This window comes from Notolepis coatsorum, assembly GCF_963971535.1.
Source record: "Notolepis coatsorum genome assembly, chromosome: 13".
Lineage (NCBI taxonomy): Eukaryota > Metazoa > Chordata > Actinopteri > Aulopiformes > Paralepididae > Notolepis > Notolepis coatsorum.
Window position 1 is genome coordinate 21,614,268 of NC_140177.1, and position 15,425 is coordinate 21,629,692.

Genomic DNA, 15,425 nt, shown 5'->3' on the forward strand with positions numbered 1-15,425 from the left:
TGCAAGAGGCTGCTGTCTCGACTCCCGGAGAGTCAGCATTGCCTTGGCTCGGGCTGATCGCTATACTAACTCGTTTGGCTGAGTTAGGGGGAGGGGAGCCGTGGGTGGGTCCTGGGCGTTGTGGACAGCGACCCCTACAGTTCGGTCGGGACGCCTGCTCAGCGAAGGTAGGATCTGGTGAGAGGTAGTGCGGCCTCCCACACGTTACACTCTCCCAGTGAGAATCTGCGCGGCCAGGCTGGCTGGCTGCCGGCTGGCTGCACATGCGTCGGAGGAAAGCATGTGACAGTCTCCGGCCTCTCGGACCAACAATAGGGGAAAGTGCGCAACAACCAGGAAGGGGGTTGGGAATTGGCATAACGACTAACAGTGGGATGGGAGAAAAATCGGAAAAAAGAAGGAGGGGGGAAAAAAGATAATAATTAAAAAAATAAACCTGGGGAAATGCGCGCATTGACAAAATAAAGTGCGAGGACGCACTTCTTGGGGGGAGGACGACTGTAAACTACTGAGGAGTTGGTCGCAGTCAACAAGCATCCGCTAGCAGGTCAGACCCTTTAGCTCAGCTGGTTAGTGCGACCACCTGTGGATCCTATGGTCCCAGGTTAAAATCCACTCAGTTACACTTGGATCAAGTGAGACCGACAGACCGTCATCCTTAAAAGCCCCTTGCGGCCTAGCAGGGCTAGAAACAAGAATGTGTTGTTCATTACGCTTGCTAGGAAACGATCTAGGCTACTACCGAACTTTGCTAATTAGACTTTTCACACCAACAGTCAAGCATCGCGGGGTAAGTGTTGCAGGAGTGTGGTCAGGTGACAATATTCTACATCCTAAAGTAAACCGCCTTGTACCCAAGCCTTTTTCAACAGAAATGACAAATGTATGTCCATCACATGATTGCTTTTGTAACGGAAGGTGGTGACAAGTGATTTTCAACCTCATCTGGTGCTTTGTTTGTTTGCTGTAAGATGTGTCCCCTTTACTATGGAAAGTAGCACAAGCTACTTAGCCGCCAGCTAACCAGGGTCGGGCTTTAACACTGCCGCTTCGCCTCCCTAGCCCGGTATTATCCTTTATGCTTACCTTAACCATACTTGTTCCTTACCTCACCTTAGCCTAAGGTTGAGTCCCAACACATAGAAATAGGAGATATACGGGGCGGCTGATTGGCGCAGTGGGAAAGGCGCTCGCCACTAACGCAGGAGACGCTGGGTTCGAGCCCAGCTCTCGGCGTTGCTACCGGCTGGCCAGTCGTTCATACTAACACAATTGGCAAGTGTTAGAGGGTGGGAAAGCCGGTGGGTGGGGATTGGACGTTGTGGACAGCGACTCCCACAGGTCGGTTGGGTGACGCCGGTGCGCCGGAAACAGGAAATAGCGGGGGCAGCGTCAGCCTCCCACGCGTTACTCCTCGCCACTGAGAGTTCGAGCTGCTGCGGTGAAAAGATGCGACAGGCTACCTCCTCGTGTACCGGAGGGGACACGTGATGCAAGGCTTCTATCCTCACTATAGCCGACCAGTGGGAGGCATAGTCTAGCAACGTTCAAGACAGGGGAGGGAAGAATTGGATAATACGAAATTGGGATGGGAGAAAAATAGAAAATGGGGAGAAAAAGTGGATCAAAAAAAGAAATAGGAGATGTACAAATTATGACATGTTCACACTTGCACTCCCTGATAAAGGCCCTAGTCTGGACGTTTTAAGTCATTTATTAAAGGCTTTTATTTCATGTTTTCACCTGAAGCAGACTTTCCTTGGTTTTCTCATCAGTCTTTCAAGCATTCTTACTGACCAAAACGGTCTTCTCCACTGTTTGAGTATGACGTGCTTGGCTCTTGAACTAGTTATTACAAACAAACAAAAAAAGATTTACATTTTCCTCAATGTCATATTTACAGGTAAGATATATGCCCTATAGCCTACAAAAACAGATTTTGCTCTGAACATTAGCAATATCTTTTACATCATTTTTTTTTTTACATATAATTTGTATTAATTTCACCACTGCAAAAAAGACCTACAGTACATACTGTACAACAACCTTGTTCACATAACGTGTGGAGATTCCGTGAAATAGCACTGTCCTGTAGTCACTGAAGGTGTTTTCTTAGTGAAGTGTGAGGTCAAGGCGTCCGTCCTACCAGCCCAGTGAGAGGACCTGTAGGCTGCAGAGTCTCAAGGCACCGCTGTGAGGTTAGTTGATACTACGAGGGTCCTGGCTGGATCTTTATAGGGTCTCTCTTTTTTTCTAACCAGACACGGTGGAACAAAGAAACGGTATTTAGTGTACTGTCTGATTCAAATTAAATTAGAATAAATTCAAATGTATTTAAATGTTATATTGATTTGATTTGATTTGATTTTTATTTGGAAATTACAAACACATCATAAAAACAAATTATCATGACCAATTTGTATTCCTGAGGATATCACCTAAAAGCATGAATTAAAACACTTGTTTCCAAGGTGGTCCTCGATGGAAGACATAAAAACATTAAAAAAAAAAAAAATAATAAAACATAAAAACACAGCACCTATAGCCTACTGGGAATAACTAGAGTACAGTACCCCTGTCTACTCTAGCTCTGGAATCAGATTGTCTGCCCTGTGGCTGCTGAGCCATTTGCTCTTCCCATAATTTAGCCTTTACCTTTATTTAAAAAATGCTTTTGGTTTGACTTTGCTTGGTCGGCAGAGGTAGTTCATTCCAAAGTACAACACCTGTGTTAAAAAAAAAAAAAAAAAGGAGCTTCTTGCTATCTTACTCCTAACTTTAAGAACACTGCAAGATATAATGCTAGCTCTGGTGTTATGATTGTGTAGCTCTCTTACCATAACCACATGACATTTCAAATATTCAGGGGCCCTGTCGTTAACAATGTTATACATGTGGTTTAGCTCTTCTTTACTCTACTTCTTTTCTTTCTATCGATCCTATATGTGTCCTGAGAGGGGCGTTTAACATGTATTTACACACATTGTTCTGTGCAACCTGCAGTCTATTTTTGAGCTTTTGGGAAAGTTATGCAGAACAAGCATAATCGAAATGTTTACACAAGTACAGTACAATGAAAATAAGTTTGGCACCTAACCACAGTGCAAATGTAACAGTAAAGTGCAATAGTAATATACAATGTACATGTGATTGAACTGTATAAGATATATAAATTAGTACTACTGAGTGTAGTGCTAATCAGATGTATGTACAGAGTTGTAGTATTAATATGTACAGTGATACAGGTATAAAGACACTATGGTAGTAGTAAGTCATACTGGCCAGCAGTATAACTAGTAAGAGTAGGTAAGGGATGTGTACAGATATATTATCTACACTTATGTAAAAAGGATATATTATATGCAGGTGTGTACAAACAGATGTGGATAAATACAGTATATATACGTTAAGAATAAATACATATATATGGTATATACTGTACATGCTATCATACAGTTATATGCAGGTGTATAAGTAGGTATATAGAAGGATGTAGGTATATAATAATAATAATAATAATAATAATAATAATAATAATAATAATAATAATAATAATAATAATAATAATAATAATAATAATAATAATAATAATAATAATAATAATAATAATAATAATAATAATAATAATAATAATAATAATAATAATAATGATAATGATAATAATAATACGGAATGAAATACAGAATGAACACAATCGGTAAAATATTAGCTGACAATGTATAGTAAATATTGACTCAAGTAATTAGACAAATTACAGTTAAACGGCTGGGTGACAGTTGCAGGTGCGTGTTCCAACTGCTGGGAGCAGCAAATTGGAAGGAGGATTGACCAAAGGAAGTGTTAACACTGGGAACAACTAGTGAGATATGGTGAGCAGCTCTGGGCCCCGTTCCCCGTACCTCGATTGTCTAAATCACCATGACAACAGATCAAAAAGTTTGAGCCTGGTCGAGAGCAGGGTTAAATTCAGTTAGCTGGATGAACCATGGCCACGCCCCCGCAAAGAAATGCCAGCTCGCTTCCTGAAATGATTCTCACAGTCTAGATCTGCATTATACCATTCTGAATTATGTTTCTGTGCTTCGTTTTCCTAGAGGCGGCTTTTGAAATGTATAATAATAGAACTAAATGCTGATAATAAATCATATTCAGCCTATAGATGTACTTTGTCCTAAATAAAATAATGCACGTCATATACGGCGCTCGGAGTGCGATACACGCTGCATGTGGTTATTTTAATAACGGCGCATTGCAAATGTGAATCCCGCGGGGATATTTTTAATGAATGAAACCTATCGGCCGTTTGGCTCTGATTAGTTTCATATATTCTCCGCTGTAGATTTGCTTAACGGAGCGCCCGGATTGTGTTTCATTCAAGCATAAAATTGAAGTGTCTATGCGTGGATTGTGGTTTTTGTGGATTATGAATTACGAGGACTCTGAGGATTGTTGAATTGTATCATCACTCACACGTTATTGTGATATTGTAACTGGGATTAAAATGTCTGATGAGATGCGCTGTTTGACGGATTTGAGAAATTGAATGAGCCGTTGACGTCACATTAATGCATTTGAGAATAAAGAGATAAAACTTCATTCAAAAGAAAAATATTCGAAACACGGGTCTCTTGTGCATTGATGGATAATACAATGGATATATCCCGTCTGGCACAGTGGTGCAACGGCCAGTGTTCGCTCCTGGCAAGCGGGCGACCCGAGTTCGAGACCCCGCGTTTCCAATATAATTTTTTTGGAATATAATATTAATGATTATACGCAAAAGTAGCCTAGTTTTAAGTTAAAATATTATAAATCTACATGCATTGAGGATGTCATTCTTTATATAGCTCTCAACGTGCACCAAATTGAATTATTCCTACATTGCAAAAAGAAGAAAAAGACTAGAAGAAGTGGGATTCGAACGCGGGTCGTCTGCGTGAAAGTCAAAAAGACAAACCGTCACACCACAGTGCAGATAAGTAAAACATCCACCATACATCAATCAATGGGTAAGAGAGCCGTATCCTTATTCTGAAACAGTTGAACTAATTATTTTCGCTAGCAAGATCTCATTTGATTATCCATTCCATAAACCTACTGCCAGCAGGCAAGTTTAAAGAAATATAATCTGATTGATTGGGGTAATGAGGGACTTAAAATTAGCCTATAGATTATGCATTTAACTTGTCGGCGAGGCTATTGAGCCGTACTGCAATCTGTTAATAAAGTTTTAAATCAATGAATCAATCAATGCCGTTAGAAAATCCGGATTTCTGCTATCGATACTTGCTGGCTTTTCAACTGAAGCGGCCGCGCGCACTTATCCTGGGTCTAAAGTCTGGTTCGAGTTAACGAGACTGAATCCACCTTCGAGGAACAGGAAAATCCCGGCTTCAAACATCGGGTTAATTGAATCTGGATAATGGGACTCTTGATCGACTTAGTTGAACCAGGTACGGGGAATAGGGCCCTGGTGTTACAGGGAGCAGATGACCATTTTAACAGGTGTGTCAAATTCGGCTCTCTTACCTTTAACTGGTGGTGGTGCAGGTAACCTCCTCCTCAGTTGTCTCGATGAGTCCAGGGTGATAGGCTGCAGACAGAATTACAAGCCAAGCACCGCCCCCCCCGCTCATTATTTCTCAAATGGTACAAAACAAAGAGAATGTTTGTTCCAAGCCGTTGGTTAGTGATGGTGTGTTTTGGTACTGTACCATGATCGGTATGGTCCTGGCCTTATTGGCACGTGAATGGGGATCCACGTTCAGGCCTGCGTTCTTAAGAGCCGCAATCCTAGCAGAGATATCGGATATCTGGAGCAGCGAAAAAACACAGGGAAATGACACAGCTTACAATTCAGAATTGTGAATAGAATAGAATGTGATTGTCCACGTATTGTTTTTCCTTTGGCTTCACTGTGGTTTAATTAAAGGAGCACTTGACCCAAAAATCATAATTTTATGTCAATCAATTACAGGTTGTTTATTTTCCCACGCATGCCTCCACAGTGAATATAGAATCCAAACAGTTCTTGATAAGATACAGTACAGTACGGTACGGTATGGTATCAATCAATCAATCAATCAGATTTATTTATATAGCACATTTAACATGACACGTGTCAACCAAAGTGCTGTACAGAGGGTAGATACATAGATACATATAGACAACAATCACAACTCCGTTTTATGGGAGGGCACACAGGCAAGCACACAGGAAAACAGGGCATGAGTCAGTGAACGGGAAAGGCTAGTAGGTAGAAGTGGGTTTTGAGCCTAGATTTGAAGGCATCTATCGAGGGGGCAAGCCTAATGGAGGTGGGGATGCTGTGCCACAGTGCAGGGGCTGCGACAGCAAAGGCACGGCCCCCCCTGAGCTTGAGGTTAGACCTCCGGACTGTCAGGAGCCTCTGATCGGCTGACCTGAGGGACCTGGTGTTGGAATAGGGGGATAGGAGGTCTGAGATGTAGGAGGGGGGCTGACCATTAAGGGCTTTAAAAACAAATAGGAGAACCTTAAAATCTATCCTGTAGCGTACTGGAAGCCAATGAAGGGAGGCAAGGACAGGGGTGGTGTGGTCTCTCTCGCGGTCAACAGTCTGGCAGCGGCGTTTTGTACCAGTTGTAAGCGGGACAGGGAAGACTGGTTAATGCCTATATAGAGGGAGTTGCAGTAGTCTAATCTAGATGAAATGAAAGCGTGGATAACTCTCTGAAGGTCTGCAGAGGAGAGAAGGGCTTTGAGTTTAGCAATGGTGCGGAGTTGGAAAAACATGCCTTTACCACTGGTATGGTACGATACGATACGGTACAGTACAGTACGGTAAGGTAAGGTATGATAAGATAAGATACGATACGATGCGGTAAGATACTTATCAATAAGATAAGATAAGATGCGGATGCGGATGCATTGCACTTGGACTGCTCCCGGCTGCCCTTGGGGGGAAGGACGACGGGATGGGAAAACTGCAGAGAGACATTTAATCAGCGACTCAGTGCATGTGTGTGTGTGTGTGTGTGTGTGTGTGTGTTCCTGTGTGTCGCCCATCTCGCATGTGTGTGTGTGTGTTAATCTGCACAACAGTTGAATATTTCTTCTAAATATAGGCAATAATATTTGATCTGAATATGAAAATATGAGAAGAAAAGAAACAGTGTAAACAATATAATGAACTCTGAATAGAAAAATATGAGAAGCAAAACGATATCAAAACATCCATTGAGAAGGGCGGTCAGGTGGCGTAACTGAGATTGCGTTCGTCACCAACCCCGGAGCTCACAGCTCCGGGGTTGTCACCAGCTTGGCTGGCCGTTCACACTAATACAATTGGCAGTATTAGAGGGTGGGAGAAGCTGGCGGGGTGGGTCCGGGTCGTTGTAAACAGTGACTCACGTCTCATGGCTTCTCATATCATTGTTATGCCAATGATACTCAACTCTTCCTCTCCTTCCCTCCCTCAGATATCCACGTCTCTGAGCGGATCTCGGCCTGTCTGTCCGACATCTCCGCCTGGATGACGACCAACCACCTCAAACTGAACCTAAGCAAAACAGAATTGCTCCACCTGCCGGCCAAATCCTCCCCCCTGACCGACCTCTCCATCACAGTCGAGAATGCAGCTGTGACCGCGTCCGCGACCGCCAAGAACCTTGGTGTTGTCCTCGACGACCAGTTGAACTTCTCTGCTCACATCGCAGCGACAACCAGAACCTGCAGATTCCTCCTGAGCAACGTCAGAAGGATACGCCCCTTCCTGACAAAAGAAGCCACCCAACTCCTCGTCCAATCAACAGTCATCTCCCGCCTCGACTACTGCAACGCACTTCTAGCTGGCCTCCCGGCCACTGCCACCAAGCCTCTTCAACTCATTCAAAACGCAGCGGCCCGCCTGATCTCAAACCTACCGAAGTCGGCCCATGTCACCCCACTTCTTAGGGACCTGCACTGGCTCCCCATTGCTGCACGTATCCGCTTCAAGGCCCTCGACCTAGCATACCGTGCGGCAAAGGGAACCGCTCCCGCCTACCTCCGGTCAATGGTCTCTAACTACACACCCTCAAGACCCCTATGCTCTGCATCTTCTGGCCGCCTCAGACCTACTCCTATCCAAGCTCCCGGAGGGTCATCAAAGAGAAGCCGCCTATTCTCAGTCCTTGCCCCACAATGGTGGAATGAACTACCCATCCCAGTTAGGACAGCCGAATCCCGTCCAATCTTTCGCCGTCGACTAAAGACTCACTTCTTCAACCATTATCTGAAATGATATAAAAATGCACTTGTCCTAATAAAATAACCTACACTGTAACACGCAACACTTTGATGAACATTGTTACTCAGCTGATAGAGTTGTACCCTTCTTGCTGTCTTGTCGTGCAGAACTTGTAAGTCGCTTTGGATAAAAGCGTCAGCTAAATGACTAAATGTAAATGTCCTACAGTTCGGTCGGGGCGCCTGCTAAGCGCGGATAGGATCTAAGTGGGATAGTGTGCTCCTTCCACACGCTACGCCCTCTCAGTGAGAATCCGCGCTGCCAGGTGAAAAGAAGCGGTTGATTGGCTAGCCGGTAATTACCGGTATTTGACCGGCAAAATCTGTTGAAGTCCGACATATGTAATCTCTCCGGTCTTAATGTCCGGTGAAAATAATTCCCTGAGTCTAAGCACAATTTGATTATTTGAATTGTATTAAAATAGGCTAAAATTAAATAGCCTATGCGATGAACGAAACGATCATTACAATTGTTTCCTCGTTGCTTCTAATAATGACAACGACGTTGTCAGCGAGAGCTTACTGCTGGGTGTGCGAACTTTTGTGAAGCTGCAGAGCCAGAGCAACAACAGCACAATGCAGTATTCCAGCAGTACTCCAATTCAGCCATTTTCAGCCAATGTTGGGTGGGGGGCGCTGCTGTGCGGTTCCCAGAAAAGAGCCAATAACAGCTAAATGAGCTGCTCTGCAGCGCCATACTCTTTGCAAATAAGTCGTTGCGAGGTGGAGAGAGTCGTCACGCAAACCACGATAATGTTGCCGTCTCTCTGCTTTCTCAGTTCTTCGCTTGATATAATTAATACAAATGTCCAATATAACGGAATTCGTTAGCTCATAAAAATGTGATTATAACAGACTGCTGTTTAGTGTCGGACCGACTGCCCACATACGCGGTCTATTTTATTTCAAGTCAGCAGCAGCACGGAGTATCGAGGGACTTATTTTATTTGGAATATATTAATGACTGTATACGCAAAAGTAGCCTAGTTTTAAGTAATAATATTATAAATCTACATGCCTTGAGGATGACATTCTTTATATAGCCTGCCTATCAATTGTTTTAAAGCTCAATAAACTATGACCGGAATTAATCTCATTTGTCCGGTAGATTGAAATCTTGCAGGTCACGGAGACCGGCAACAATTTTTTCTAACGGAAACCCTGGGCTGGACGTGTGTCGGAGGAAGCATGTGGTAGCCACCACTCTCCCAGACCGACTGTGGGGGGTAAGTACGCAGCGACCAGGAAGGGGATTGGGAATTGGCATAACGACTAACATTGGGATGGGAGAAAATCGGAGGAAAAAGGAGGGGGGAAAAGATTAAAAAAAAAAAAAAAACATCCATTGAGGAACTCTCAACCATTTAGGAACTCCGGTTAAATAAAGGTAAAAACTAAACTAAAGAAAATGTTGTGCAAAGTGCTCCTTTAAAACAATTCTGATCAAGTGATGATCAAACAGCATGGGGACAGAAACATGCTCCAGCAGAGAGGAGGACCATCCTGCTGAACTCACCTGACTGCTGCTGAACTCACCTGACTGCTGCTGAACTCACCTGACTGCTGCTGAACTCACCTGACTGCTGAACTCACCTGCCTGCTGCTGAACTCACCTGACTGCTGCTGAACTCACCTGACTGCTGAACTCACCTGACTGCTGCTGAACTCACCTGACTGCTGAACTCACCTGACTGCTGAACTCACCTGACTGCTGCTGAACTCACCTGACTGCTGAACTCACCTGACTGCTGCTGAACTCACCTGACTGCTGCTGAACTCACCTGACTGCTGCTGAACTCACCTGCTGCACCACCTGACTGCTGAAAAAATAAAAAATAAATAAAATATATATATATATATTATTCAAATCTAACCCTAACTAACCTTACTGTCATGCACTTGTCATAATAAACTAACCTACACTGTGGCACTCAACACTTGAACATTGTTACTCAGCTGATAGAGTTATGCCCTTCCTGCTGTCTTGTCGTACAGAACTTGTAAGTCGCTTTGGATAAAAGCGTCAGCTAAATGACTAAATGTAAATGCTGGGGCATTGATCAGCCTGGCGGCTGAGGGGAAGAAGCTCAGTCTGTGTCGAGCTTTCACAGCCTTTGGGATCCTCAGCCTTCTCCCAGAGGGGAGCAGGGTGAAGAGGCTGTGACCGGGGTGGGATGGGTCGGCCATGATCTTCCTCGCCCTCTTCAGAACTCACCTGCCTGCTGAACTCACCTGCCTGCTGAACTCACCTGCATGTCAGACTGCTGAACTCAGCATGTCAGACTGCTGAACTCACCTGCCTGCTGAACTCACCTGCATGTCAGACTGCTGAACTCACCTGCCTGCTGAACTCACCTGCCTGCTGAACTCACCTGCATGTCAGACTGCTGAACTCACCTGCCTGCTGAACTCACCTGCCTGCTGAACTCACCTGCCTGCTGAACTCACCTGCATGTCAGACTGCTGAACTCACCTGCATGTCAGACTGCTGAACTCACCTGCCTGCTGAACTCACCTGCCTGCTGAACTCACCTGCATGTCAGACTGCTGAACTCACCTGCATGTCAGACTGCTGAACTCACCTGCATGTCAGACTGCTGAACTCACCTGCCTGCTGAACTCACCTGCCTGCTGAACTCACCTGCATGTCAGACTGCTGAACTCACCTGCATGTCAGACAGCTGAACTCACCTGCATGTCAGACTGCTGAACTCACCTGCCTGCTGAACTCACCTGCATGTCAGACTGCTGCACCTTGGCAGCTGCTGAGGCCACCTGCTCCTCCAGGAAGGACAGCTCCATCTTGGAGGTGGAGCCGCCCACGCCCCGGGCACAGCTCTCCAGGTCGCCCAGCTCCGCCTCCAGGCTGAACACCGTGCCCGCTGCCACATACACCTGAGAGGTATATATAATATACAACAAATATACAATATATTACTACCTTCAGGAACTCATCACTCCACAATCATCCACCCGTACCCTCAGATCTGCAGGTAGCCTGCTCCTTCGGGTCCCCAATACCCGGCTCTGCACCATGGGGGACCGAGCCGTCTGCACGGCTGCACCACGCCTGTGGAACAGCCTCCCCATCTAGCTGAGGGCACCACAGAGCCTGTACTCTTTTAAAGAAGGCCTGAAAACCTATCTGTTCAATTAAAAAGGCCTTTGACTGTTAGCTTTTTATTTAAATTTTCTTGTGCCATTGTTTTTAATTTTCTGTTTATACTATGTTTTTAACTATGTTCTATTTTTTTATCTTATTTTTATTCTGTATTTTATTTGTTTTACTAATAACTTTAAATTTTTAATTTTTTTTTATTTTTAACTATGTTTTAACCCTGTAGCACTTTGGGATCCCAGCGAACAAAAAGTGCAATACAAATTCAATTTATTATTATTATTATTACAGTCACAACGTGTATTCGACTGCCCTACACTGTAATCATAGTAATCAATCATAACTATCTACCTCATGCTAGTCTACCCATATTATTCTGTATGATAGCATGTACAATAGTGCTGTATATACCGTATACATACATTTATATATTTATATTTACCGCTTATATATCTATATGTAACGGATGGTACCGTGAGGCGCAGTCACGATGGACTTCAGATGTTGTGAAGTGACTGTGGCGAGTAGCGATGGGTTAAACTCACTCTCACCCTTAAAAGACACATAGACATGTTGCAAAGCAGTGAGTTCACCTCTTGGTATAGCGGTCTGTGCTGTCAACCCGTGGTTCGGCAGACCACGGGTTCAAAACTCCCTCGGGCATCAAAGTTTAAGGTGACGATATCATAACCGTTACATATATATATACATATCTGTCTGAATATGTGCGTTTGTATGCACTATGCATACGAAAAGGAGGCATACAATCCTTCTATATACCTACTTATACACCTGCATATAACCCATAAGTCTGTATGTATAATGTATAATAATGATGTATATACCATGTGACGTATATATATATATTCATATATATATATATATATATATATATATATATATATATATATATATATATATATATATATATATATATATATATATATATATATATATATATATATAATATATTATTATTTCCCCCCATTTTCTTATGATTTAAATGTTTAGGTTGTATTGCTAGTCATGCTATCCTTGATAATTTTAGGATGCATGACTTGTTGTAACATGTAATGTATTTTAATAATTGTCAAATAAACTAAACTAAACTAAATTGAGGTTTCAACATTGATGGGTTTCTCACCTGCACATCCACTTCATAAATACTATATTGTATTTGTATTGTGTATTTGTATGTGTGCTAATAAAAGAAAAGAAAAGAAAAGGTAATGAATAAAGCTGGGCAGGCTCACGTTCTCCTCCAGTCTGGAGAACTTCTGGTCCAGCTTGTGGGGGTCAGCGTTGGGGGGCAGAGAGGGGGCGGGGGGGCTGCTGTACTCCACCCCCTCCATGTCCTGCAGGAGGTCCTCTGTGGCGTTCAGCACCTTCAGCACCTCTGTGGTGATGCTGCGCAGGGACACGGCAGAGTACCTCTACAGCCGACACATGACAAACACAAGTTTCCATGACAACGCATATCAAAGCACATACAGGTCACATTGTGCATAGTAGAGCTATGGAGACAATAGTATGGCGATCGCGATCATACTATTATGAAGATGACAAAACGATCACACTTATAGATGATAATGTGCGTTTTCACCAGACTACATTGGACTCAGCACTTCTGGTAAATCATAAAAATACTATAGTCAAACCGGCCGAGGAGGTAACATTATTTGTCGCCGAGTTGAGAACTCCCAAGACTACAGCGAACTAACCTTCGGCAATGGCGATCGCCTAGAGCGAACTATTGGAGATATGAAAAGGAAGAGGACAAACGGTGACGATCCATCCATAACATAAGGTGTGTTTTCACCAGACTATGTTGGATTCTAGTATTTTCAAACAGGCTATTTGGATGTACGTTCCTGTATGTAACGTTAGCCTGACGCTGCTAATGGGCCAACTAACATTATATTTATTGATCCTGTTCTGACCTAAAACACTTGGAACAAGAGTGGACAGGGTTTTGGTGGACCTGCTGACAAAAGATAATGTCTATTTCACCGAACCCCATCATAAAACATGCCTTTGTAATTATCCCAGTGTCGAAACATTCCATTATGGTCGTGTTTACCTTTGACCTGGAAATAATATAGGTTTCAGGCGAGCAACCCACACTAAAATACGCATGCTGCACAAAACACGTCATAACTCGCGTTCCAGAGTATTTTGAAACAATTTTTAGCATGGGATAGTGCACGAACAAAGGCATGTAGAAATAAATGTTTTTTACCCTGTTGGAGTATAAATAGTGCCTGTCAAATGAGCCATACTATTGTCTCCATAACTATAATATAGAATATACGATGGGTCTGCAAATATCATGAAAATGGTCAAAAAAGTTCAATACGCTCAGCCGTGACAGTGTATACAATGTATACTGTTTACTTTGACTCTACTCATAGTATATTAAGATTAAAATTGCCTATATTTATTGTAACATACAGTATATAACCCATAGGGCATAAAGACCCTCATCTGCACCTTTGTTTACACTGTTTTTTTTCTCATATCTTTATATTCAGAGTTAATTCTATTGTTTAGACTGTTTATTTCTTCTCATATTTTTATATTCAGATGTCATTTTATTGCCTATATGTATGCCTTTCTACTATTACCCTGCCCATACCCTCCCCCCTCTCCCATGCTGCTATGACCCATGAACTGGATCAATAAAGGAATATCTTATCTTAGCATCCTAGCATGCAGAGAAGGAAAGAGGATCAATAGAGAGACAAAGGTATCAAGCAGAATGTTAGTCTTCATTCTGAGTTTACTTATTAAAAGATAACTGGGTTTATTTTTCAATCTTGACCCAATTCTTCTATCATTTTGGCATCATAACCATCTATTCCAAACGAAATTCCATTAACTGCATCACAAGCGACTTGTTCTGGGCACTCAAGGTTCCAAGCTGCTATTCAATCCAATTGGACAACTGCGTAACAAAGGCTGTTACCAAAAACACGCAATATAGGGAGGTGTAGTCTGACGTCACTGGTTGTTCCACCCGTATAGGATTCATCATTGGGAAAATGGATTATCGGCTATTGTAACAATTCTGCCGCATGGAAATTGACAAGCTTCCATTTTTGCAGAAAATGAGTTCCCTTCTACCACTAACATTATTGTTTAAGCATTTTGGTTGAAATAAAGGTAGTTATAAGGTTTTTAATTTGTCGTAAAAAAATAACTACATTTACCAGTAGGCAGCCTGTTGTTCAGTGCTGTCGCCTAATCCATGCCACGGCCAGCTGATACCAAGCTAGCTAGCTAACGTTAACGTTACCTCGCTAAATGTACTAGACGTTAGCAATGTCTACTGTCGTGAACCATTTTAAATCGGGGCATGTAGAGGAGTTTCGGGAACAAGTCAAATGTGCAGGTCCTTCTCAGACCTGTGGTTACACTCTGGGGCAAAGCACTGCACGCATCATATTGGCTAGCAAGCTAGCTAGCTACACGTCACGGCCAGTTGATACCACGATAGCTAACTAACGTTAACGTTACAAGCTCAAAAACCTTATAACTACTACTGTCGTGTCCATAAGTTCCCTGGCAGAATACTTTGTTTGTGAGGACAAAAGTATGCAAAGAGGAGAGAACCATTTTAAATCATGTAGAGGAGTTTTCGGGAATGGCTAGCAAGCTAGCTAGCTACTAACGTTATGTAAAAACAATAACGTTGTGAAACTATACCCAAACGAAACAATGATTTACATTAGTATTTACAGTGATTTAATATGCAGCGAATACAAATAATGATAACATGGTTGTTGCTTTTAGAAATGGTGGTTGGCTTCATGATTAATGGTTATGATCACCAGAGAGATACTAGCCACAGATTCAGGATCAGTTATTTTCCCATTGTACGAATTGTTAAGCTTATGGAATGTAAGGGAAATCTGATCCTAGGTCTGCGACTAAAGCCAGGAGTCTACGCTGTAGCGACGTCAGTCAGCAGCGCCAAAATGGCAGTGTAGTTTCCCAGTGAACGAAAACATAAACGTTGTTATTTAGCTACCTTTACGAT

The 15,425-nt window shown here is 42.9% G+C and overlaps 1 protein-coding gene across 1 annotated transcript in view; it reads right to left on the bottom strand.

Annotated features, from left to right (window-relative positions):
• Positions 1-2,127: 2,127 nt before the first annotated feature.
• myripa (myosin VIIA and Rab interacting protein a) overlaps positions 2,128-15,425 on the bottom strand; it is a gene marked incomplete at its 5' end in the record, with an annotated part of 143,237 nt that continues 129,939 nt past the window's right edge. The window contains 5 exons of the mRNA XM_084327597.1: positions 2,128-2,253; positions 5,530-5,593; positions 5,715-5,813; positions 11,002-11,163; positions 12,640-12,819. Coding sequence (XP_084183723.1) covers positions 2,210-2,253; positions 5,530-5,593; positions 5,715-5,813; positions 11,002-11,163; positions 12,640-12,819 — 549 coding nt within the window. The 3' untranslated portion in view covers positions 2,128-2,209. The remainder of the gene's footprint in view (positions 2,254-5,529; positions 5,594-5,714; positions 5,814-11,001; positions 11,164-12,639; positions 12,820-15,425) is intronic.